Source organism: Phoca vitulina, unplaced genomic scaffold (genome assembly GCF_004348235.1).
Source record: "Phoca vitulina isolate PV1807 unplaced genomic scaffold, GSC_HSeal_1.0 scaffold1, whole genome shotgun sequence".
In the NCBI taxonomy this organism is placed as follows: Eukaryota; Metazoa; Chordata; class Mammalia; order Carnivora; family Phocidae; genus Phoca; species Phoca vitulina.
The window spans coordinates 61390187-61414521 of NW_022589704.1; the positions used below are offsets into that span (position 1 = coordinate 61390187).

Below are 24335 nucleotides of genomic sequence, written 5' to 3' on the forward strand. Positions count from 1 at the left end.
TCAGCAGGCTGTTTCAAGAATTACTGCTTCTGGAAAAGTGAAGGGGGGGAAATCGGAGGGGGAGACAAACCATGAGAGACTATGGACTCTGAGAAACAAACTGAGGGTTCTAGAGGGGAGGGGGGCGGGAGGATGGGTTAGCCTGGTGATGGGTATTAAAGAGGGCACGTTCTGCATGGAGCACTAGGTGTTATACGCAAACAATGAATCATGGAACACTACATCAAAAACTAATGATGTAATGTATGGTGATTAACATAACATAAAAAAAAAAAAAAGAATTACTGCTTCTAGTAGCTCAAGAAATAAAGGCAAAACTACCTGAATGTGCCTTATGTAGTTAAAATATTTAAACTGACAATGTATCTGGGCTTAAAATGCTTCCCAATTTTAAAACAACTAATTTGTTAAGAAAGCTGAACTCCATTATTGGCCATCTAGCATTGGTAACATACCATCACACTTTAAGGAAAAAGATTGTGTAAACATATAGAGAAACTTCTCTGTTAAGGGCTTCTTCTAACACTCATGTCCAGGAAAGTCAGATATAATCAAGTTTAAAATCCTTGCTATACAGATCTAAATTGATCCTTGCTATTTAGATCTATAGTTATATCCAGACAAACATATAACTTTCAATTAATACAGATATTTATTAATATGTTGTATATACTTTGGCTCTAAAATAATCCCACTGAAAAATTACTTTGATTTTACCTGAGGATGCTTGTAACAGTACAACCAATCCTGTAGGTCGGTCTTCAGAGGAGGGGCCACTCTGTCCACAAATAACACAATCATATACTGCTTCAGAAACTTGTGGTTCTGCTGTTGTGATCTCCATAGGAATATCATTCTCAGGAGAATCTGAGGGGGCGAAAAAATTACAGCTCTTATTCCTGAGGAGAAAAATCCTTCTTCAATGAAAATATGGAGAAAAGAGTCAAGTTCAAATAATTTTGTGCTTCAATACCAATAAAGTTATACAGTAATAAAACTATGGAAAAAAATTAATAACCTTGCTGAAGTAAAACGTTCACTCAGAAAAAAAAATGCAGAGTGAATATAATGAAAGATTTTATTTTATTTTTTAAAGATTTTATTTATTTGAGAGAGAGTTAGAGGGAGAGAGAGAAAAAGAGAGCACGAGCAGGGGGAGCGGCAGGCAGAGGGAGAAGCAGACGGCCCAATGAGCAGGGAGCCCAATGAGGGGCTTGATCCCAGGACCCCAGGACCCCAAGATCATGAGCCGAGCCGAAGGGAGACGCTTAACCAACTGAGCCACCCAGGAGCCCCTATAATGAAAGATTTTAATTTATATGGTTAAATACACTTCAAATGTTGTATCATTCACATATAAAAAGTGAAACCAAAACACAGAAGGAAAGGAAATAAGGAGGAGATTGTTTTAATTTTTTTTGAGGCACTTCAGAAGGGAAATTTATAATAACATGGCAACTCCTGGGGGGGAAACAGCATTATTTACTAGGAGATAAAAGAGGAACAAACGATTTCTCCTTTATTTTGAATTCTAATGATTATATCTTAGCAATAATGATAATCAATATATATTTATTTATGTAGGGAAATCATTTAGATATGACCATATATATTAATAAGGCAGAACTACTATAGAATATAACAGTAATCCTCTAGTTTTAATAAATAAAACCAATAATGATATTCAGATAAAGACTCTTAGATCCTATGAAGATCATGATTCTGTCCATAGTGGCAAAGAAATAAGTAGAGGGGACTGGGAAGACCAGAAAAACAGAAGTGATGTGTGACATATTTAAAAAATGGAGGCATATCTAAATAAATTGGTAAAAATACATGAGAGAAATAGAAAAAGAAAGATGTTGAGTTTAGATACATTTTAATAAGGATTCATGCAAATAAACATATCTAATATGTATTAAGAGTTACTGAGAAGAAATGGGGGCAGAAACCTAAAAGAGAACTTTGGACGATGCCCAGTATTAATGGAAATAAAAAGAAGCTAATGAAGAAATCAGAGGAAAAAAAAACCAATTAACAATAGAATACAATGGAACCAGAACAGAATCAGAACCAGAAAGCTCAATGTCTATGAAAATAAGATTAATGGGTCAAAATGAAAAGATTTCAAAATAAGTACCAGAGGCCATTAAGATTTGACACGTGAGGGGCGCCCGGGTGGTTAAGTGGCTACCTTCAGTTCAGGTCATGATCTCAGGCTCCTGGGATGGAGCCCCATGTTGGGCTTCCTGCTCAGCACGGAGTCTGCTTCTCCCTCTGCCTCTGTGCTCTCTCTCTCCCTCTCTTTCAAATAAATAAATAAACAAAATCTTAAAAAAAAAAAAAAAAAGATTTGACATGTGATTCCTCTGTTTTTTTAGGGAGAAAACTTTAGTATAGAAAAGAGGGGATGTAACTGATTGCTCTCAAGTTCAAAGGAAAACACAGAAATACCTGACTTAAAGTGACACAAAAGAATTGTCTGAGATGAGATGCTAAAGAACTAAAATGTCACTGACGCTATCTCATACACATAGTTTTCCTTTTTTATATCTTGGTACAACCAACTTGAAAACTTCAGGGAAATCCTCATAGCAAAACACATTATCAAAGAAGCTGCTAAGTCACTCTTTCTAGAGTTTTTTAAAGTAAGGCTTGATAATCTTCTACAGTGATACAGGGCTAAAGGCATGAAAATAAAATAGATGACCTCTTTTTCATGCACAGTAAATTTTACTTGAATTCTGATTTTAATAATTACAGACACTAACGTCCCCTTTTGCTTTTACTCAAGAAACTAAAAAGGTCATGATTTATTTCTTAAAAGAAGAGGAAAATCACTGCTTCTGTATATTCTATAATGAATTAAAATATATTATCCCCAATAAATAAAAATATATATATTATTGGTAACTTATGATTGAGTCTATCATTCAGTACCCAATTTCAAAATTTTAGTTTAAATTTTAAAAGGACCTCTGACCAAATTAAATGTAATTATTATTTCTCACCTATACCGACATGGAGAAATATTAACAGCATCCTATTCTGAAAGAGTCAAGCTCAGAAGAGTATGTATTATACGTAAATGGTTACATAAAGAACAAAAACAGGAAAAACTAATGCATAGGATTAGGAATAAGGATATTTGTTACTCTTGGAGGCAGTGACGGAGAACATGAGACTGTGACAGAGAACATGAAGGGGATTAGAGGATGCTGGTAATGTTCAATTTCTCAACCCAGATGCTGATTACCAAGGAACACCCAGTTTTTAAAAACTCATATAGCTTGGGGCCACTGGGTGGCTCAGTTGGTTAAGCGCCTGCCTAGGGTTCAGGTTATGATCCCAAGGTCCTGGGATCGAGTCCTGCATCAGGCTCCTTGCTTTAGCAGGGAGCCTGCTTCTCCCTCTCCCGGTCTTTTTGTCAAATAAATAAATAAAATATTTTTAAAAACTCATATAGCTCTATATTCATGATACGTGCATGCACTTTTCTATGTGTATGTTATACTTCAACAAAAAGTTTTTTAAGCTCTATTAAATGAACAGCATAACAGGGTATATTCTGTAATAAGCATAACAGTAAAGATACTTAATTCTGCCAATCACATGCACACATCAACACCTGTACATATTTTCCACACCAAGAAAAAAAAAAATCTAAAAAGGTATGCCCTACAAATTGATGCAATGGAGAGATTACAATGATTCTTTTAGGTAAACTAAAAGAATGAAGACTGATGCAAAACTGACACAGTAATAGTCAAAGATGATAAATCCAAGTGCAACCAGAGACAATTCTAATGAAAACATTCCTGCTACAAATCACACTTCAATTACTTAAATTCTACTCTGACTTTCAACACAATTAAAATTTAAAATGTGGGGGTGCCTGGGTGGCTCAGTCGTTAAGCGTCTGCCTTCAGCTCAGGTCATGATCCCAGCGTCCTGGGATCGAGCCCCGCATCGGGCTCCCCGCTCTGCAGGAAGCCTGCTTCTCCCCCTCCCACTCTCCCTGCTTGTGTTCCCTCTCTCACTGTGTCTCTCTCTGTCAAATAAATAAAAATCTTTAAAAAAAATAATAAAGAAAATAAAATTTAAACTGTTTCTGTTTAAAACTGACACTTGCCCTTTAAAAACAATAGTGCCTATTTTAAGTTACCATAAGGAATATTATTACAATAAAGGCAAAATAAAGCGATAGTTAATTCACCTGTTTGGTTTTACATGCACGGAAAAGAATCTACCTGAATTAAGCAGGTGATTCTTCTGAATACTATTTCAAATTTGCCAAAGTTCTGTTTACAATCAGTTTTAGAATGACTGCAAAATGGCCCCAATTCTCCACTCCTCCCTCCCTGTATCTATGATCTTTGCAATGTGACTTTGAAACTCCTCCCATCAAGATGCAGAATTTATTTCCCCACTCCTTGTATATGAGCTGGTCTTGATTTGCTTTAGTCGAGAGAATAAGGCAGAAGTAACGTGCTTTTCCAAGACGAGGGCTCAAATGACCTTGCATGCTTTCTCTCTTCTCTCTTTCTTGCGCTCTCCACCATGACACACCTATATGAGAATAAGTCTGGGCTAGCTTGCTTGAGGAGGAGAGCCCACATGGAGCAGAGTCAGGTTGTCCCATCAGTTCGGCTCAGTCCCAATCAGCTAAATAGCAGATCTCAACCAACCAGTTAAACCTTTCACAGAAAAGTCTGGTCCAAATTAAAACTACCAGCCAACCCACTAACTCAGGAGAAATAATAAATAGCTGTTGTTTTAAATCACTAAATTTGGGGATGGTTTGCTACATAGTAACTGCTAACTGACAAAATTTCTGCTGTATGTTAATTACAGTATGTAAACTCTCAAAAGAATTGAAGAACTCTGCCTTACTAAGATATGTGAATCATGAAAGCTAATATTTAAAGTGATAAAAGTGTTTCCATTCAGATATTTTCTGATTTAAGGGATTAAAAATCATTTTCCAACGGCAGCATTTTAACACTTATTTATTCAACTACTCATTTTAATATCACCAAACTGAAAAGCTTCAGTATTCATGAATATTACAATTCCACTTCAAGAGTTTACACTGTTATGCAAAATTTCTTATTCTAATACTGGTTTAAATTGCTTAAAATCTATTTTCACATACAATTAACCTTTGATTAAAAATAGCTTTGCCTTTACTTTTACCTTTGACATGAATTCTTTGGATTAATTTAAACTAAAATAAGTATTTGTAAAACAATCAAAAATCTTCTTGGTGCATGCTTTGTCTTTGTGTTTATGGAGTTTTCTGGGATGAACAGAAGAAAGGAAAGATAAATGATGTAGGGAAGATATATTTAGTGCCCTCAAAATTATGACATATTTTTGTTTGAAAGCATTAGGCCTCCTCTAGGGAACAGTCAACTGCAAAACACTAGTATCACAAGGTGAAATGTGGTTTGCAGCCTAGTGGTAGGCACAGAGAATTTTCTTTATTGCATAAACTGATCTAAAATTTTAAGCATTTTATTTGTTTTAAAAATATACAATACACTTTAATTTTTAACTACAACTGAGTACTTGCTAGTAACCCACTAGGTGAGTTACTATTCATAAACTAGGCACACTATTAGAGTTTACTGTCTTCTACTAAGAACTCTGACTGCCCTGTGACACCTGCCACAACGGCAAACTCTCACTGCACAATATCATTAATTCGGGTAAGGACGTACAGTATTGTCCTGAGTTGGCCATCATTTTTATTACCATCATTCTTGCTTTCCTCTTCTTTTTTTTACTTGGCAAAAAATAATCTCATTTTAAAATAATTTTAGATTTGCAGGGAAGTTTTCAAGCTACTACAAAGAGTTCTCATATACCCCATACCCAGTTTCCTTTTACATCTTGCATTAGGTGGTATGGTTGTCACAATGAACTAATATTGGTATATTATTGATCCATTTTTTTTGGTAAAATGTTGATACATTAACTACAGTCTGTATTTCCTTCAGATCTCCTTAGTTTCTACCTAACGTCCTTCTTCTATTCCAGAATCCCATCCAGGATACCATATTACATTCAGCTGTCACGTCTCCTTAAGCTTCTCTTGGCTGTGACAGTTTCTCAGACTTTCCTTGTTTTTGATAACCTTGACAGTTTTGAGGAGTACTGGCCAGGTGTTTTGTAGAATGTTCCTTAACAGTAACTCGTCTAATGTTTTTCTCGAGATTATTCCTAGGTTATGGGTTTTAGGGAGGAAGACCACTGAGGTAAAGTACCATTCTCATCACACCATTTCAAAGGTACATAATATCAACATGACATCGCTGTTGATATTTACCTAGGTCATCTGGTGAAGGTAGTGTTTGCCAACTTTCTCTACTGTAACATTACTCCACCCACCCCCCACCCCCGCCTTCCACACTGTACTTTTTGGAATGAAGTCACAAAGCACAGCCTATACTTAAGGAGTCGGGAGTTATTCCACTTGCTTGAGGGTGAATTATCTACATAAATTGTTTGGAATTCTTCTGCATGGGGAATTCGTTTATTCTTCCTCATTTATTTATTCAATCATTTATATAAGTATGAATTCAGGATATTTATTTTATACTCAGGGTTATAATCTGATACTATTTATTTTCTTGCATAAATTGTTCCAGCTTGGCCACTGGGAGCCCTTTCAGTATCTAACTCTAATCTATTACCACATGAATCATTCCAGCCTTCTCCTCTTGCTTATCTATTACCTCTCACTCCAACAGTGAGAAATCTGGCTCCCATTATCCACCATCCATTTACCTAACTGTTCAGTATATAAGGATAGTGGTTTCTGAATAGTAAACACATACTGCCACAGGAGACATGTTACCAACTAGAGTACAGTGCTTATGTGTAGTTCCCTTTGTCTTCAGTATTATAGACTCCTCTAACTTCCAAAGTTACTTACCCTAAATGAGGTTGTTTCATGTATTTGTAATACAGATTCTCTTGTCACATTCTGTAGTCCATCCTGGGACCTCCAACCTCCTAAATGACTTTTTAAACTTGCATACATTAAAATTCACTCTTCCTGTTATAAAATTTTGATAAATGCATAGTGTTATGTATCCAACTGTACAGTCTCATACAGAATAATTTCACTGCTCTAAAAGATACCTTGTGTTTCACTTGTTTAAGCCCATTCCCCAACTCTGGCAACCACTTATTTGTTCACTATCTCTACAGTTTTGGCCTTTCCACAATGTTGTATAAATGGAAACATACAGTATATAGCCTGTTCAGACTGACTATTTTAATTAAGCCATATGCATTTAAGATTCATCCATGTCTTAGCACGGCCTGATAGTTCATTCCTTTTTATTGCTGAATAGTACTCCACTATATGGATGTACCATTATTTGTATATCCATTCATCTATTGCAAAACATCTTGGCAAGGCGCCTAGGTGGCTCAGTCGTTAAGCATCTGCCTTCAGCTCAGGTCATGATCCCAGGGTCCTGGGATCGAGCCCCACATCAGGCTCCCTGCTCGGTGGGAAGCCTGTTTCTCTCTCTTCCACTCCCCCTGCCTGTGTTCCTTCTCTTGCTGTGTCTCTCTCTGTCAAATAAATAAAAAAATCTTGAAAAAAAAAAAAAATCTTGGCTACTTCCAGTTTTGAGAGATTGCAAATAAAGTTTCTATAAACACTCACGTGCAGATTCTTGTGTGGACCTATATTTTTACATCAATTGGGTAAATATCTAACAGCATGATGGCTGGATCATATGGTGAGACGAAATTTAGCTTTGTAAGAAAATGTCAAACTCTTAAACCCAAAAATTCTAAGAGAAAGAACTTTTTGTACTTTTAGTACTTTTAACTGGCAACACATAGAAAAAATATGAGTTAAATGTCACATTTACATCACTATAACTAGATCTTTATAAATTTTGGTTAATATGTATTAAAACCATATATAAACACTTATCTCCACCTAGTGGCTATCAAAGAGTAGATATATATAGTGATATTCCAATTTCAGAAACGTAGGTTGACTATTTACTGCAGCACTGTTAGTTACAGCAGAATAAAAAAAAAAAAAACCTGAAAATAAAGTGAATGTCCGATAATAAAGACATGGCTGAGTAAATTACTTCCTTATGGACTATTATGGGCTTTTCCTAACTGTCCCCAAATAAAGAAAAGAAACACTAAATTAGAGCAATGGTTCTCAACTTTGGCTGCACATTAGAATCAGCTGCTAACTCTCAAAAGATTGCTATGCCTGAACCCCATTCCCAAAGACTCTTCTTTAACTAGTCTGTAGTGGAGTCTAGGCACAGATATTACCTTAAGGAGGCTATCATGATTCTAATGTGCACCAAGGTTGAGAACTGCTGAATCAGAACTACTGGTAAAGACTCATTTGGTAAAGTAAACACTGACCAAAAACAAGGAAGGAAGAAAGCGGAAGAGGGGGAGGGAGGAAAAGAGGGAGAAGATTAAATGAACATATAATAACAGTATGTTTGTATATGATTATATGAATATAGAGAAAAACAGAATACACAAACCAAGTTGTAATCACAGGTCATGGAAGAAAAAGAAAAAAAACACAAATTAAAAGCATGTATATTAATCCCATTCATGTAACACTGCATGCATGTGCACACACGTGTGCATAATGAAATCTGGGATAAAAAGAGATCTATATATACTATATATAATTTTCAGGGATATTCATGATATATTGTTAAGTTTTTTTAAAAAAGGAAGCAAAGTACACAGCCTTATGTACAGTATAACTTTATTTCAGAAAAAACATGTATTCATATGGAGCAAGAAAGCCTGTTTACAATAGTTTATTCCAGAGGGGTGAGGTTAAGAGGAAAACAGGAAGAGATGATTAGCTTTGCTTTCATATAGTTTTATATGATGTATTATGCACATTATTATGTTTTTAAAAAATGTTTTGGCTTGGTACAAGTGTGTGCCTTATTTATAGAACAAATAACCAAAACATAATTTTTATTTATGGGTTACAGTTTTTGAAGCACACCACATCAAAGATGACTGACATAAAATGTCAGACCTACCTCCATAACTATATGGTCAATTAATCTTCAACAAAGCAGGAAAGAATACACAATGAAAAAAGATGGTGTCTTCAACAAATGGGGTTGGGAAAACTGGACAGCAACATGCAAGAATGAAACTGGACCACTTTCTTATACGATACACAAAAGTAAATTCAAAATGGATTAAAGACCTAAATGTGAGACATGAAACTTTTAAAATCCTAGAGGAGAACATAGGCCATAGCACTGGCCTTTGGCATTGGCTGTAGTAACTTCTTACTAGGTATGTGTCTTGAGGCAAGGGAAACAAAAGCAAAAATAAAACTATTGGGACTAGATCAAAATAAAAAGCTTCTGCATAGTGAAAGAAACAACAAAACTAAAAGACAACCTACAGAATGGGAAAAGATATTTGCAAATGACATATCTGATAAAGGGTCAGTATCCAAAATATATAAAGAACTTAGCCAACTCAATATCCAAAAAACAAATAATTCAATTAAAAAACAGGCAGAAGAGCACTGTGAACTGTGTAAGACTGTTGAATCACAGACCTACAGCTCTGAAACAAATAATACATTATATGTTAAAAAAAAAAAAAAGAAGAAGAAGAAGAAGAAGATAGCAGGAAGGGAAAAATGAAAGGGGGGAAATTGGAGGGGGAGACGAACCATGAGAGACTATGGACTCTGAGAAACAAACTGGGGGTTCTAAAGGGGAGGGGGTGGGGGGATGGGTTAGCCTGGTGATGGGTATTAAAGAGGGCACGTATTGAATGGAGCACTGGGTGTTATACGCAAACAATGAATCATGGAACACTACATCAAAAACTAATGATGTAATGTATGGTGATTAACATAACATAATAAAAAATAAATAAAATAAAAAACAGGCAGAAGACGTAAATAGACATTCTCCCAAAGAAGACATCCAGATGGCAACAGACACATGAAAAGATGCTCAACATTACTCATCATCAGGGAAATGCAAGTCAAACTGACAATGAGATACCACCCCACACCAGTCAGAATGGCTAAAATTAACAAGTCAGGAAACAACAAATGTTGGTGAGGATGTGGAGAAAGGGGAATCCTTTTGTACCATTGGTGGGAATGTAAACTGGTGCAGCCACTCTGGAAAACAGTATGGAGGTTCCTCAAAAAGATAAAAATAGAACTACCCTATTACCCAGGATTGCACTACTAGGTATTTACACAAAGAATACAAAAATATTAACTCAAAGGGATACATATTTACAGCAGCATTATCTCCGATAGCCAAATTATGGAAACAGCCCAGGTCCATCAACTGATGGACGGATAAAGAAGATAGATGTGGGTGTATACACACACATATATATATAATGGAATATTACTCAGCCATAAAAAAAGAACGAAATCTTGCCATTTGCAATGACATGGATGTAGCTAGAGAGTATTATTTTAAGCGAAATTAAGTTAGAGAAAGAGAAATACCATATGGTTTCACTCATATGTGGAAATTTAAGAAACAAAACAAATGAACAAAGGGGAAAAAAGAGAGAGGGAGATGCAAACTAAGAACAGACCCTTAACTATAGAGAACAAACTGATGGTTACCAGAGGGTAGGTAGGTGGGGAATGGGTCAATGGGTGATGGGGATTAAGGAGTGTACTTGTGATGAGCACGGTGTTGTATTTAAGTGTTGAAAGCATTAAACTGTACACCTGAAACTATATTACACTGTATGTTAACTAACTAGAATTTAAATAAAAATTTAAAAAACATGACAGACCTAACACCATCCCCAAAATTGACATATTTATATTCAGAGCAAGCAGTATAAAAAGTATTCTGTCCATGAGATCTGCTTTCTAATTTCAATGAAAAGGAATTCAAGTAGTTTCTACTTAGTTGAGAGAGTAAGAATTTCACAAGTTACACAGCATAATTTAAAACTACAATATTTCGTAAAATAATGTTTTTAAACATATATGCAACAGCCACAGATACACAGAACTATGCATTATATGCATTCTAATGTCACAAGTAGATCGGTCCTACCTGAAAGAGAACAAAGTTCACAGCTGTGCCTGATTCCAAGGAAATGGAGGAGTATTAAAAAAGAGTCTAATTTATGATAAAATCATACCCAAAGCAGGAAAACGATATGTCAGGGAATAAGAATCCGTTACAAATGTAAAGATCATCCTTTTTAATAAGGATAAAGCCCAGATTAGGATATCTGGTTGTAAAAATATAGTATTATTTTCTTATTTTTGATTATATGTATTTTCTAAGTCCCTATAATAAAAATTTAATGCTTTTATAATAACAGAAATTTTAACTTTATATATTAAAATAATAAATATTAGTAACTATCTAATTCAAGATTGCACACTGAACACTTGTCTCTCATTCCTTCTAAAAAAACCACTGAAATAAAAGCAGAGAAACACATCAAGAAATATTCCCACAAGGATACACAAAAAGGGGGACGCCTAGGTGGCACAGTCGGTTAAGCGACCCACTCTTGATTTCAGCTCAGGTCATCATCTCAGGGTGGTGAAATCGAGCTCCTTGTCGGACTCCGTACTTAGCAGGGAGTCTGCTTGAGATTCTGTCTCCCGCTCCCTCTGCCCCTCCCCTCACTTGTCACACTCTCACTCTCTCTCTCTAAAGTAAATAAATAAAATCCTTAAAAAAAAAAGAATATAAAAGTGATGGAGTTGTAGAAGACAATTTAACCAACCGACAAGTAAGAGATGTCAATTAAATTTCTGAAAAATTAGAGGAGATGGAGACATGCAAACAGATGAATGAAAGCCATTAAAGCTACAACCACTTATGTATTATGAGAAAGTTACAGAAAATGAAGAAATGATCTGTCCATTAGAATGTCAACTCTGGGCTCAGAATCAGCCAGTGAGGTAGAGGATAGGAGTGACTTAAAAAAAGAGTAAGTATTTAAGGATTATATACAGAACTTCACTACTCAGCATCCCAATTCCCTCCCCAACCTTGAGTGAACAGAGCATTCAGGTGGGTTGGCATTTACCTCAGGGAGGAAAACAAAAGACCATCCCCCAAAGAAACTGAACAAACAGCTTGGAGAGCAGTGGGGTTTCTAGGTGAGTGTTAACATTTGGGGGCCCAAACTGAACAGTCCGCTATCCTCCCACTGAAATCTAAGTCTGACAGTCAATGTGCCTCACACTTATATGCAGACTGCAGACAATTACTAAGATCAAACCTATTTACACCTCAGTAGAGTAAAACAAATTAGCTACCCAGAACATCTTTCCAGGACAATCAAGGATCATTAGGCAAATGAGGAAAACAGGCAACATGAAAGACCAACATAAATTTTAAAAGTAATTCAAAAGGATAAAACATAATTGAGAGAGAGCAAGCACACATGTGCACTCTAACAAATTCAGAAAGATTTGAAAAAAATTCTATAGACCATGAAAGAACAAGATACTGAAGAGACGACATCTCTAAGCATGCAAAGTAAAAAGAACATATATAAAAGATAAAAGATATAAAAGATTAAAATATCAATTCAGGAGTCTCAACATCCAACTAGTAAGAGTCCCATAAAAAGAGAATAAAGAAAATATAAGGAGGAAAGTATAATAGCTCTTTATTGCTATTTAACAAATTACCCCAAAATTCAGTGGCTTAAACCAACATTTGTTATCTCACACAGTTATTGAGGGTCAGGAACCTAGTAACAGCTTAGCTGAATGGTTCTGGTTCTGGATCTCTTATGAGATTGCTGTCAAGCTAACAACCCATCTGAAGGCTTAACTGGAGGTGGAAGTTTCACATCCAAGCTCACTAACATGTCTGTTGGCCAGAGGCCTTAGTCTCTCTCCAGATAGGCCTCTCCACAGGGCTGGTCACAACATGGCAACTGGCTTTCTTCCAGAATGAGTAATCCAAGAGAGAGAAAAAACAATCAAGACAGAAGCCACAATGTCTTCCACAACCTAATCTTAGAAATGACATAGTACTACTTCTGCCATATCCCAGTGGTCATGCACACCAATTCTGGTGCAGTGTAAGAGAAGACTACAGAGGACATAAATACCAGGAGGCATGGATCATTTGAGGGTCATCTTGGAGGATGACTAGTTATCAATAAAAAATCATAGGGTATTTTTTTCTCAGAGCTTCAGAGACATGAATCTTCAGACTAAAAAGTCCCATTAAGTACTAAGGAAAATGAAAAAAGATCCACCTAGATACAAATCATCAAATTTCAGATCTCTTGGGGTACCTGGCTGGCTCAGTTGGTAGAGTATGTGACTCTTGATCTCAGGGTTATGAGTTCAAACCACATACTGGGTGTGAAGCCTACTTATTAAATAAAATAAAATAAAATAAAATAAAATAAAATAAAAATAAAGTAAAAATAAAATGAAATAAAAATAAAGTAAAAATAAAATAATACTTTAAAATCTTTAAAAAAATTCTAGATCTCTAAGGATCTAAAAGTGTTGGGGCAGGGGGGTGGGGGAGCTCACCTACAAAGGAAGAAGAATCAAACTACCACCAGACTTCTTATCAAATGAATAGTAAAAGATAAGGGAATATTGCTTTAACATTTGTGAGAAAGAATGTGTATCAACCTGGAATTATAGACTCATCCAAACGAAAAATCAAACATGAGAGCAAACTAGAGTCTCATCCACAAGCATTATTAGGAATATGCTTGTGGCTGAATGCCAATAAAACAAGACCCAAAAAAAAAGAGAGATGATATAAGATGCAGGAAACCCCAGATCAACTCTACAAGAGGAAAATCCAAAGGTAATGGCTGTATAGCATGCCTCCAGAGCAACTGGATGATGAGAATTAAATGCAAAGGACAGTATGATTGAGTAGGCAGAATAACAGAGATAGCACAAGGGAACATGAGTTAAGAAAAAATAACAGTTGAAAACTTTAGGAAAAACAAAAGACAATATAACAAAGTAATGGCCCAAGTAGAAATGTATAAAGGGTGGTATGGTTTTAGCAACTGAGAAACTGTAAGAAATAGGGCTATATATACTCTATATACAATCTCCTTAAAGTAGTCTAGGAGTCAGGCCACTGGACTCAAAAAAAAAAAAAGTAAGTGAATCCTAGCACACTACTTTTAGTTACTCAACAACATTCCAAAAGTCATATTATTTCTGTGGGTGCCTGGGTGGCTCAATCAGTTAAGCGTCTGCCTTCGGCTCAAGTCATGATCCCAAGGTCCTGGGATGGAGCCCGAGTCAGGCTCCCTGCTCAGCAGGGGGTCTGCTTCTCTCTCTCCCTCTGCGCCTCCTCCTGCTCATGTTCCCTCTCTCTCCCTCTCTCTCAAATAAATAATTTTTTAAAAAATAAAGAAATAAAAATTTAAGAAAAAAATTTTTAAGTCATATTATTTGTCAAGATTTAAAGTCAACCTTTGGATGGAACACTTGATTGTGACTACAAAAGATAATGTTAGCAACCCTAACAATTTAAAAGTAAATAACTGATAAAGGCAAAACGCAGAGATGAGGAAAGGAAAAATAAAAGGAAAAATAGGGGTGCTTATTAATTCACTTATATGAAGGGGTATGATGGATCTGGCTACAAGGAGAACAATGAATACACACTATATTTGATATGTTAAAAAAACCAAAAAATATTAATTATGGATTCCTGGAAAGAAGAAAAAGAAGAGATGGAAAAAGGAAAAGTAGTGTCAATGAACTAAATCCTCATCTTTCATATGAGAAAGTCAACTGATACCAAATTAATCTGATAAACAGTATTCTTTACATCAAAGTTACGTCCTGAACATAAACTCACCTGTTGATGGTTCAGAAGAACATTATATTATATCTGGACTAACCCCCTCCCCACATCTCTTCTGGATGTTGATTATATGTGCTTATGTGCACAAAAGTGCATGAGAATGTACTTTCGTACAGAAATACTATATCATTTCTGAGATTAAGTTGTGAAAGAATGTATGCATGTTTAAATGCACGTATGTGTATACACTTTAACTAAATGCACTTTTTTTCAGCATTTCTATCTAAAAGTTAAAAAAAAGAAAAAAAATCACTGGAATGCAAGAGGTAGTCAGGAAAGGGAGTATCCTGGTTAACTGAGATTAACTGAAATTTAATCTATTCTTCCAAGGTTTGTAAAAAAAAATCCCTCATAGCAATCTACTATCATACAGGAAAATGGCATCCCCTCTTGCTGTACAAATGCTAACGCTAATCCTAATAGAAGTGAGAAGTGCAACTGATCTTAAGAACTACTGCAGGGGTAGCAGAAGGAGGAGGCACTAAAAGTATTTGAAAGCTATTTTAAAAATCTTAGGATAATTTCACAGGAAAAATCAGAGTAAGTAAATACATGTTGGTGAACCTCACAAATCTAAAGGACAATCTAACAGAGGAAAATAGCAGAGGATATCATATTGCTACCATCAGAAAGAACTTTCTAATAATTACAACTATGCAACTACAGAATAAACTGCCTATAACAGGGCGCCTGGGTGGCTCAGTCGTTAAGCGTCTGCCTTCGGCTCAGGTCATGGTCCCAGGGCCCTGGGATTGAGCCCCGCATCGTGCTCCCTGCTTGGCAGGAAGCCTGCTTCTCCCTCCCCCGCCCCCCCCGCTTGTGTTCCTTCTCTCGCTGTGTCTCTCTCTGTCAAATAAACAAAATCTTTTAAAAAATTTAAAAATTAAAAAAAAAATAAACTGCCTATAACAGTCTGATCCTCCATCACTCTGTTGTTTAAATAAAGACTAGAAATCATCTGTCTGTAATGTTGAAAACTGGTGAAAAATTGAACTAGATAATCCCTGAAGTAATACGTGTCATTATAAGAGCTCTAAACTAATAAATTTTAACTTACCAACATCCATTGCAGTCTCCATGAAGCTTTTCTGTCGTGAAGCAAACTCTGCAAGCAATTTCTGCTGCCTCTCTCTAGCCTTTTGTCGCCTAGATTAAACAGAAATAAAGTGGTAAGTATCAGATGTGTTTAAGACTTATTATATTTCAGGAGTGTATACTATGAAAAGCTCCTGGCACACAGTTGAGGACAACCTGAGAGAATCTTCAAGTAGACTCCCCACTAAGCAGGTAGCCCGATGGGGGTCTTGATCCCATGACCCATGAGATCATAACATGAGCCGAAATCAAGAGTTAGATGCTTGGGCGCCTGGGTGGCTCAGTTGGTTAAGCGACTGCCTTCGGCTCAGGTCATGATCCTGGAGTCCCGGGATCGAGTCCCACATCGGGCTCCCTGCTCAGCGGGGGGTCTGCTTCTCCCTCTGACCCTCTTCCCTCTCATGCTCTCTGTCTCTCATTCTCTCTCTCTCAAATAAACAAAATCTTTAAAAAAAAAAAAAAAAAAGAGTTAGATGCTTAACCAGTTAAACTACCCAGGTGCCCCTCCACTGTTTTAAAACGGTTTGAAGATCACTGGCTTAAATAGGTAAAAATAAAAGCCAAGATTTACTTTAAAATGTGAAATAATTGGGGCACCTGGGTGGCTCAGTCGTTAAGCATCTGCCTTTGGCTCAGGTCATGATCTCAGGGTCCTGGGATCGAGCCCCGCATCAGGCTCCCTGCTCCGCGGGAAGCCTGCTTCTCCCTCTCCCACTCCCCCTGCTTGTGTTCCCTCTCTGTGTCTCTCTCTGTCAAATAAATAAATAAAACCTTTAAAAAAGAAAAAGTGAAATAAAGGAGAAAATTTGGATTTCCAAAAACACAATTTCTAAGTATATGTCAGTTGGCAGCAAGAGTAAGAAAAGTCTTTTTACCAAGGAACCCACAATTTAACCCCAGGCACAAATAACAGCAAACTGGTTGCTAGAAGAAGCTAGGATGTTTAGATATAAACAGAATCTAAAAGAAAAGAATAGTCAGATTTACTGTTACATTAAGAATAGGTCTTTCCTAAAAGAGAATGAGCAGAAGCCAGTGATTTTCCAATTTCTAAGAAATATTCCAAGTTTAGTTTATTTTGTTTCAAGTAAAAAAAATATAGAGTCTCAAATACGACATAGAGAACAAAACTATATTCCAAACCTAACCATAAATATTCCTTTGGATTATAGGCTTCCCTAGATTTGGGGATGCTAACAATACTAGTGAGCGGAAAAAATTTTACCCTCAGCAAAGAAAGGTTAAAATAGTAATCTAAAACAAGAGGGGAAGAGGAAGAAGAAAAAGAAAAATGTTAAAATATAAGTTATATATTAGCTCATCAAAAGAGACAAACTTTTTACTTAAAACTCAAAAAAGGGGGGTGCCTGGGTGGCTCAGTCATTAAGCGTCTGCCTTCGGCTCAGGTCATGATCCCAGGGTCCGGGGATCGAGTCCCACATCAGGCTCCCTCGCTCGGCGGGAAGCCTGCTTCTCCCTCTCCCACTCCCCCTGCTTGTGTTCCTGCTCTCGCTCTCTGTCAAATAAATGGAATCTTTAAAAAAAAAAAAAAAAAAAAAAACTCCAAAAGGGATTTATCATAGCCTGTGATACAAAGGACATTAGAAACATAATGGATAACCTGAAACTAATATTATACTGGATGTTAACTAACTGGAATTTAAATAAAAACTTTAAAAATTAAAAAATCTAAAAAACCATAATGGATAGAGCATATTATAGCAGTCTTCTAGTGACTATTTATTAGATCGATGTACTATAATAGTCAAAGCATAGTATTACACGGAGATTCTAAGAAGTCATTTATATGGGAAACCTAAAAGAATTCTTTCATTAACCTGAAATGATTCAAGGATACAGAATATAGGATTAGAAGAATGCTAATAGTAATTTTTAGATTATTCACATATCCGTTCCCATCCAATTAGTGGAGATAATCATTAACAGGTATAAAGTCAAGCACTGTGGTCTGCCTTACCATGAGAAGTTACATACTTTTGCCAATAGTGTTGAAAAGATTTTTGACACTGCTTTTCTAATATTTACTTTAAGTATAATTTAGGATCTACTTAAGAAAATTGACCTTATTTATAACTACAACTCTTATTTTTGAGCCAAAGTATTTTTATCCAGGTTGATCACTCACCTCATTCATCAAACTTAACTCTCAACTGACAATGGCCATTTCAAAAAAATTAAATCTACTCCTGACCTCTCTTCCCTTCCTGAAGGGCCTGGGGCGGGGGGGGGGGGGGGGGGGGGGGGGGGGGGTGGAGACCGTGGCTGAGCACCAGGTGCCATGATCCAATGGCCTAACACAAGAGAGCATTCTTGTGGGAAAGGTTACAAAAAATTGATTACATACAGAGGTGATGATTTAAAAAGTAATTATCTTCTGAGGATTATGGTTGCCAAGTTTCTCACTGTGGGAGCAGAGTTACAAATATGGAAGGAGAGAAAACAAGAATGACTCCTCCGATGTTGGATTGGAATTGGAATTATCAGGGTGAACTCACAGTTTTTAACACCTCTCTTCCTGCTCCTTCCAACTCCCCAACACACACACACACACACACACACACACACACACACCTTTTCCTAGTTCTGTCCACTATGAGTGACTGAAAATAGTTATATCCCTTAGAATGAGCACATGAATTGTGGTTTCTCAATAAAAAATAACCAGAACTCCTTGGAGAAATGGCTAATTCCAGGGGCGCCTGGGTGGCTCAGTTGGTTAAGCGACTGCCTTCGGCTCAGGTCATGATCCTGGAGTCCCTGGATCGAGTCCCGCATCGGGCTCCCTGCTCGGCAGGGAGTCTGCTTCTCCCTCTGACCCTCCCTGCTCTCACGTGCTCGCTCTCTCTCATTCTCTCTCTCTCAAATAAATAAAAATCTTTAAAAAAAAAAAAAAAAAGAAATGGCTAATTCCAAATACAAGATGAACCTGGGCTATCTTCTTGCCTCAGAAAAAAAAGAAAATGCTCAAAGAATGATGGGGATACATCAAAAGAACACAGAAACCAAATGGAAGGGAGTCCCACAGGTCAAATCTAGAACAATTTGAGCATCAAAATGAATAGCAAGGATATGAGATTAAAACCCATAAAATAAAATAGGAATCCGTAAGTCCAAGCTGACAGAAATAAATGAATAAAATGAAAGTTGGTGAGAAACAGGATTTGGGGCGCCTGGGTGGCTCAGTTGGTTAAGCGACTGCCTTCGGCTCAGGTCATGATCCTGGAGTCCCGGGATCGAGTCCCGCATCGGGCTCCCTGCTCGGCAGGGAGTCTGCTTCTCCCTCTGACCCTCCTCCCTCTCATGCTCTCTGTCTCTCATTCTCTCTCTCTCAAATAAATAAATAAAATCTTAAAAAAAAAAAAAAAGAAAGAAACAGGATATTGCTGCATCTCAAAGTATCTCTCCATAAATTACATATTAATCACAAAGGGAAAAAAAGGATACTTGACAGTGAAGAAGTCTGGCAGACACCCCCTTAATGAAGTAATCAAAATTAATCCCCAAATGAAACAAACTAAAATCATGTGACACCTGATGAGGATGCAATCAAAAGAAAATTAGCAACACTTCCTTGTATTCCTGCCAACAATGCCTAACCTGAATCTAAACATAAGGGCACACAGACAAGCCCAACTTGAGGGACATTCTATAGTGTTACTGCCCTGTGTTCTTCAAAAGCGACAAGGTCAAGAAAATGGAGAAACCAATTCCAGTTGAAGGAAACCAAAGAGACACAACAACCAAATGCAATGAGTGATTCTGTACTGGATTTTTTTGTTATAAGAAACATTACTGGGACAACTGTGAAAATTTGGGATCTAAAGATTTTATCAGACTCAAATAAAATGCTAATTTCCTTATTTTAAAAGCTGTATTGTGATCTAGGAAATACATATTCAAGTATTCCAAGGTAAAGCAACTTATTCTGAAATGGTCTAGGAAGTTCTTTGTACTATCCTTGAAACATTTCAGTAAGGTTGAGATTTCTTCAAAATAAAAAGGTTTTATTTTTTTTTAACAAGTTAATTTTTTCAAAGATTTTATTTATTTGACAGTGACAGAGAGAAAGAACAAGCAGGGGGAGCGGCAAACAGAGGGAGAGGGAGAAGCAGGCTCCCGTTGAGCAGGGAACCCAATGTGGGACTTGATCCCAGGACCTGGGATCATGACCTGAGCCGATGGCAGATGCTTAACCGACTGAGCCACCCAGGCGGCCCCAAAATGAAAAGGTTTTAAAAATTAAATCCATCTCTCACCCAAGATCTATAAAGAACTTAACAAACTCAACACCCAAAAAACAAACAATCCAGTCAAGAAATGGACAGAAGACATGAACAGACATTTCTCCAAAGAAGACATACAAATAGCCAACAGACACATGAAAAAATGCTCCACATCCACTTGGCATCAGGGAAATACAAATCAAAACCACAATGAGATACCACCTCACACCAGTCAGAATGGCTAAAATTAACAAGTCAGGAAACAACAAATGTTGGCAAGGATGAGGAGAAAGGGGAACCCTCCTACACAGTTGGTGGGAATGCAAGCTGGTACAGCCACTCTGGAACACAGTATGGACGTTCCTCAAAAAGTTAAAAGTAGAGCTACCCTACGACCCAGCAATTGCACTACTAGGGATTTACCCCAAAGATACAAATGTAGTGATCCTAAGGGGCACCTGTGCCCCAATGTTTATAGCAGCAATGTCCACAATAGCCAAACTCTGGAAAGAGCCCAGATGTCCATCGACAGATGAATGGATAAAGAAGATGTGAGAGAGATAGACACACACAGACCACACCACAAACACACACACACACACATACACACACACACACACACACACACGCACGCACACAATGGACTATTACTCAGCCATCAAAAAGAATGAAATCTTGCCATTTGCAACAACATGGATGGAACTAGAGCATATTATGCTAAGCGAAATAAGTCAATCAGAGAAAGACAATTATCATACGGTTTCACTCATATGTAAAATATAAGAAACACGCAGAGGATCATAGGGGAAGGGAGGGAAAATTGAATGGGATAAAATCAGAAAGGGATCATGAGAGACTCTTAACTATAGGAAACAAACAGGATTGCTGGAGGGGAGTTGGGCAGAGGAATGGGGTAACTGGGTAATGGGCATTAAGGAGGGCACATGATGTGATGAGCACTGGGTGTTATATGCAACTGATGAATTACTGACCTCTACATCTGAAACTAATGATGTACTATATGTTGGCTAATTGAATTTAAATTAAAAAAAATTAAATCCATCCTCAAAGGACAAAAATTTGCCACCATAGAAGAAATGGAAACAAACAAAGATGTGCTAGAGATGCTCAAAGCATTCTTTGGACCTCCAAAAATGCTGTAAGAAACAACACCATTGACAGAATACATGTTTGGTCTCCTACATCACTACTCTGTAAATTTATGAATTTCTTATGTTTCTTTAATTAAACAATCAGTTATGCCACTCTATAAATCATCTTTACATGTACATTTAGAGTATATCCACAAAAGAATATTTCAAGTAACAATTCCATATATCAAACATAAGGAAACCTCAAATGTAACTGCTTGGTACTAGTATTAAAATGCATGTCTACTCTCCCACAACCACATGAGCCTGGGAGACTGTAAGCTCCAGATAATAATGGCTGTCACCTTGATTTTAGCCTTGTGAGACTCTGAGTAGAGAAGCAAGTCATACCACACCTACACTTCGACATACAGAAACAGTGAGTAAATAAATGAATGCTGTTTTAACCTGTTTAAAGAAAAAAATTCTATACTAGAGCTTTCTATGATTTGCAGAAAAAGAATGTCAATTATTTTTCCTTGTGAATTTTTTATTAATATAGATAATTCTTTTCTAAACTTGGGCATACATGTGAATAAAGATGAAAAGACAAGTTCTGGCAGATTCCGTACAACTCAGGAATTTTCCATTATTATCCCAGAGGTGGAGACACTGAGGTTGCATATTGTTATAACTGTCTAAAGGTTTCCTTCCTATTTGTATTTTGTTCTCTATGAGTTACTCTTATGAAAGTGATGCTAAGTTTGTCCATAGGTGAGGTAGTTGGGAATGGATCACCATTAAGTGTTTATAAACTGTTTGGTCTTTATTATGAAACTCAATGCAAAATCCAAAATAAATTGAGAAAAGATAATGTGAGAAGCATAGTGAGATTCAAATAAATTCATCTTAAACCTTAGCTGTCTGATATACAATTAGCTTCAGGGCCTTGTCAATATCATCATCCTCACCACTCAAAGGAAACAAAGCCCAAAAGGAAAAAAAAAAAAAAAAAACCTTTTTTCAGAGTATTATTTATTACAACAGCATTAGAGCCTTTGTAAAAAGAGCATCTGAACTACTCCAGTATCACATCTATTATGAGTAATAATTATAAGATAAACCAAAATAACCAAATAAAATAAACATTGATTCACTAAAAGTTTATCTTCTTTAAAAAAAGACATTATTCTATAACCAAGAAAATACACCAATTTAAGAGGTTAACAAAAATAAAAATTTTACCTCATTTTTCAACCTTCTAATTTTATCAGTATATCTATTAAATCTTAGGCAGTTACTGATTCAAAATTAATGAATTGTCATATAAATTATATGTTATTTATAACAACCCCTATTTATGAAATACTGTGAGAAGTAAAACTCTCCTACATTCTTTTTTTTCTAAGATTTACTTATTTATTTATTTGAAAATGAGAGAGAGAGAGAGAGCAGGAGTGCAAAGGAGGGGCAGAAGGAGAGGAAGAAGCAGACTCCTTGAGGAGGAGGAGGGAGCCCGATGCAGGGCTCAATCCCAGGACCCTGGGATCATGACCTGAGCTGAAGGCAGACGCTTAACCAACTAAGCCACCCAGGCACCTTCTCCTACATTCTTAATATACTGAAGGCTTTTGTATATACTTTTAATATAAATTATCTGTAACAAATTTAATTACATCAGAAATGAAGTACAACTATATATGTGATTTAAATTGCTCCTGATATAGTTACCAAAGGATGACCTCCTAACTACTGAATCAAAGGGAACTGCCAATCTTACCTGAACTTTTGTAGCATAATCTCACTATTTCTTCCTTTCTCGACCCCCTTGAACGCCACTCTCTACATTGTTCCTCCTCTTCCACTCTAGCCATCCATTTTCAGTCACCTTAGAGTCATTCCCTTTAATGTTTTTTCCTTATTCTATAAAAGTTCTATATTAAGTGTTCTCATTTCTTACTATACACACTCTTCCATATGTAAGCCTTTAACTGCCCACATCTAAAGTGCTAACTCAGAATTCTCCCCTAAGTCTCAAACCCTTTATCTGACTGGACATCTCCACTTGGATGTCCTCTTTAAACTCAATAATGTACAAAATTGAGCATATCAACTTTACTGCTAAGCCTAAGCCTCTCTTATATTGGTCCTCCCCTATCTTGGTAAACAGGAACATTATCCAAGAAAGATTTTTATTTTTATTTTTTTAAAGATTTTATTTATTCATTCATGAGAGACAAAGAGAGAGAGAGAGAAAGAGAGGCAGAGGGAGAAGCAGGCTCCCAAGGAGCAGGGAGCCCGATGCGGGACTCGATCCCAGGACCCTGAGATCACGACCTGAGCTGAAGGCAGACGCTTAACCATCTGAGCCACCCAGGCGCCCAAGATTTTTATTTTTAATTTACAAATATTACGATTTAACAGGGGCGTCTGGCTGGCTAGGTCAGTAGAGCATGCAACTCTTGATCTCGAGATCATGAGTCTGAGCCCCACATTAGGGGTAGAATTCACTTAAAATTTTTTTTTAATTTAAAAAAATTTTTAAATACATTACATAACAACAAATTAAAAGCAACCTGAAGTTCCAAAAGCTAGAGCCATAAATATGTTTTAAAACATTACTTGTTTAATAATTAGTAATCATTTGTTGGAAAGATTGGAAAAGACCAAAAAACCCAAAACAGTCAAATTTTTATTCTGAGAAATATTTAGAATATTTTTTTAACTTTCTATTCTCATTTAAAGTTGAATTGATGATAGTTTTTTAAAATAGCAGCAGAATTATTAGATAACCTACTAGTAGCAATTTTTCTAAAAGGGCCCGCCTACAACTTTAGAGTAGTAATTTAATGTTGGGGTCATAAACTCTTGTCTTTTCACCCCCAACTAACTCAAGCATAATACATGCCCAAGCACTGACTATGTTTGGCTCCCTTTATCTTACAAAGGAATCAGTTATGATTATAGCTGTTAAACATCCAGGTGATTAGCCTCAGATGGCCAAAAAAGGGGATATATCAAATTTTCAACTGTAC

General features: G+C 36.6%; 1 protein-coding gene across 1 annotated transcript in view; it reads right to left on the minus strand.

Annotated features, from left to right (window-relative positions):
* UBR3 (ubiquitin protein ligase E3 component n-recognin 3) overlaps positions 1-24335 on the minus strand; it is a 178567-nt gene that overhangs the window by 106606 nt on the left and 47626 nt on the right. The window contains exons 16-17 of the mRNA XM_032401120.1: positions 15928-16016; positions 718-867 (exon numbers count right to left, since the gene is read on the minus strand). Of these exons, the coding sequence (XP_032257011.1) occupies positions 718-867; positions 15928-16016 (239 nt within the window). The remainder of the gene's footprint in view (positions 1-717; positions 868-15927; positions 16017-24335) is intronic.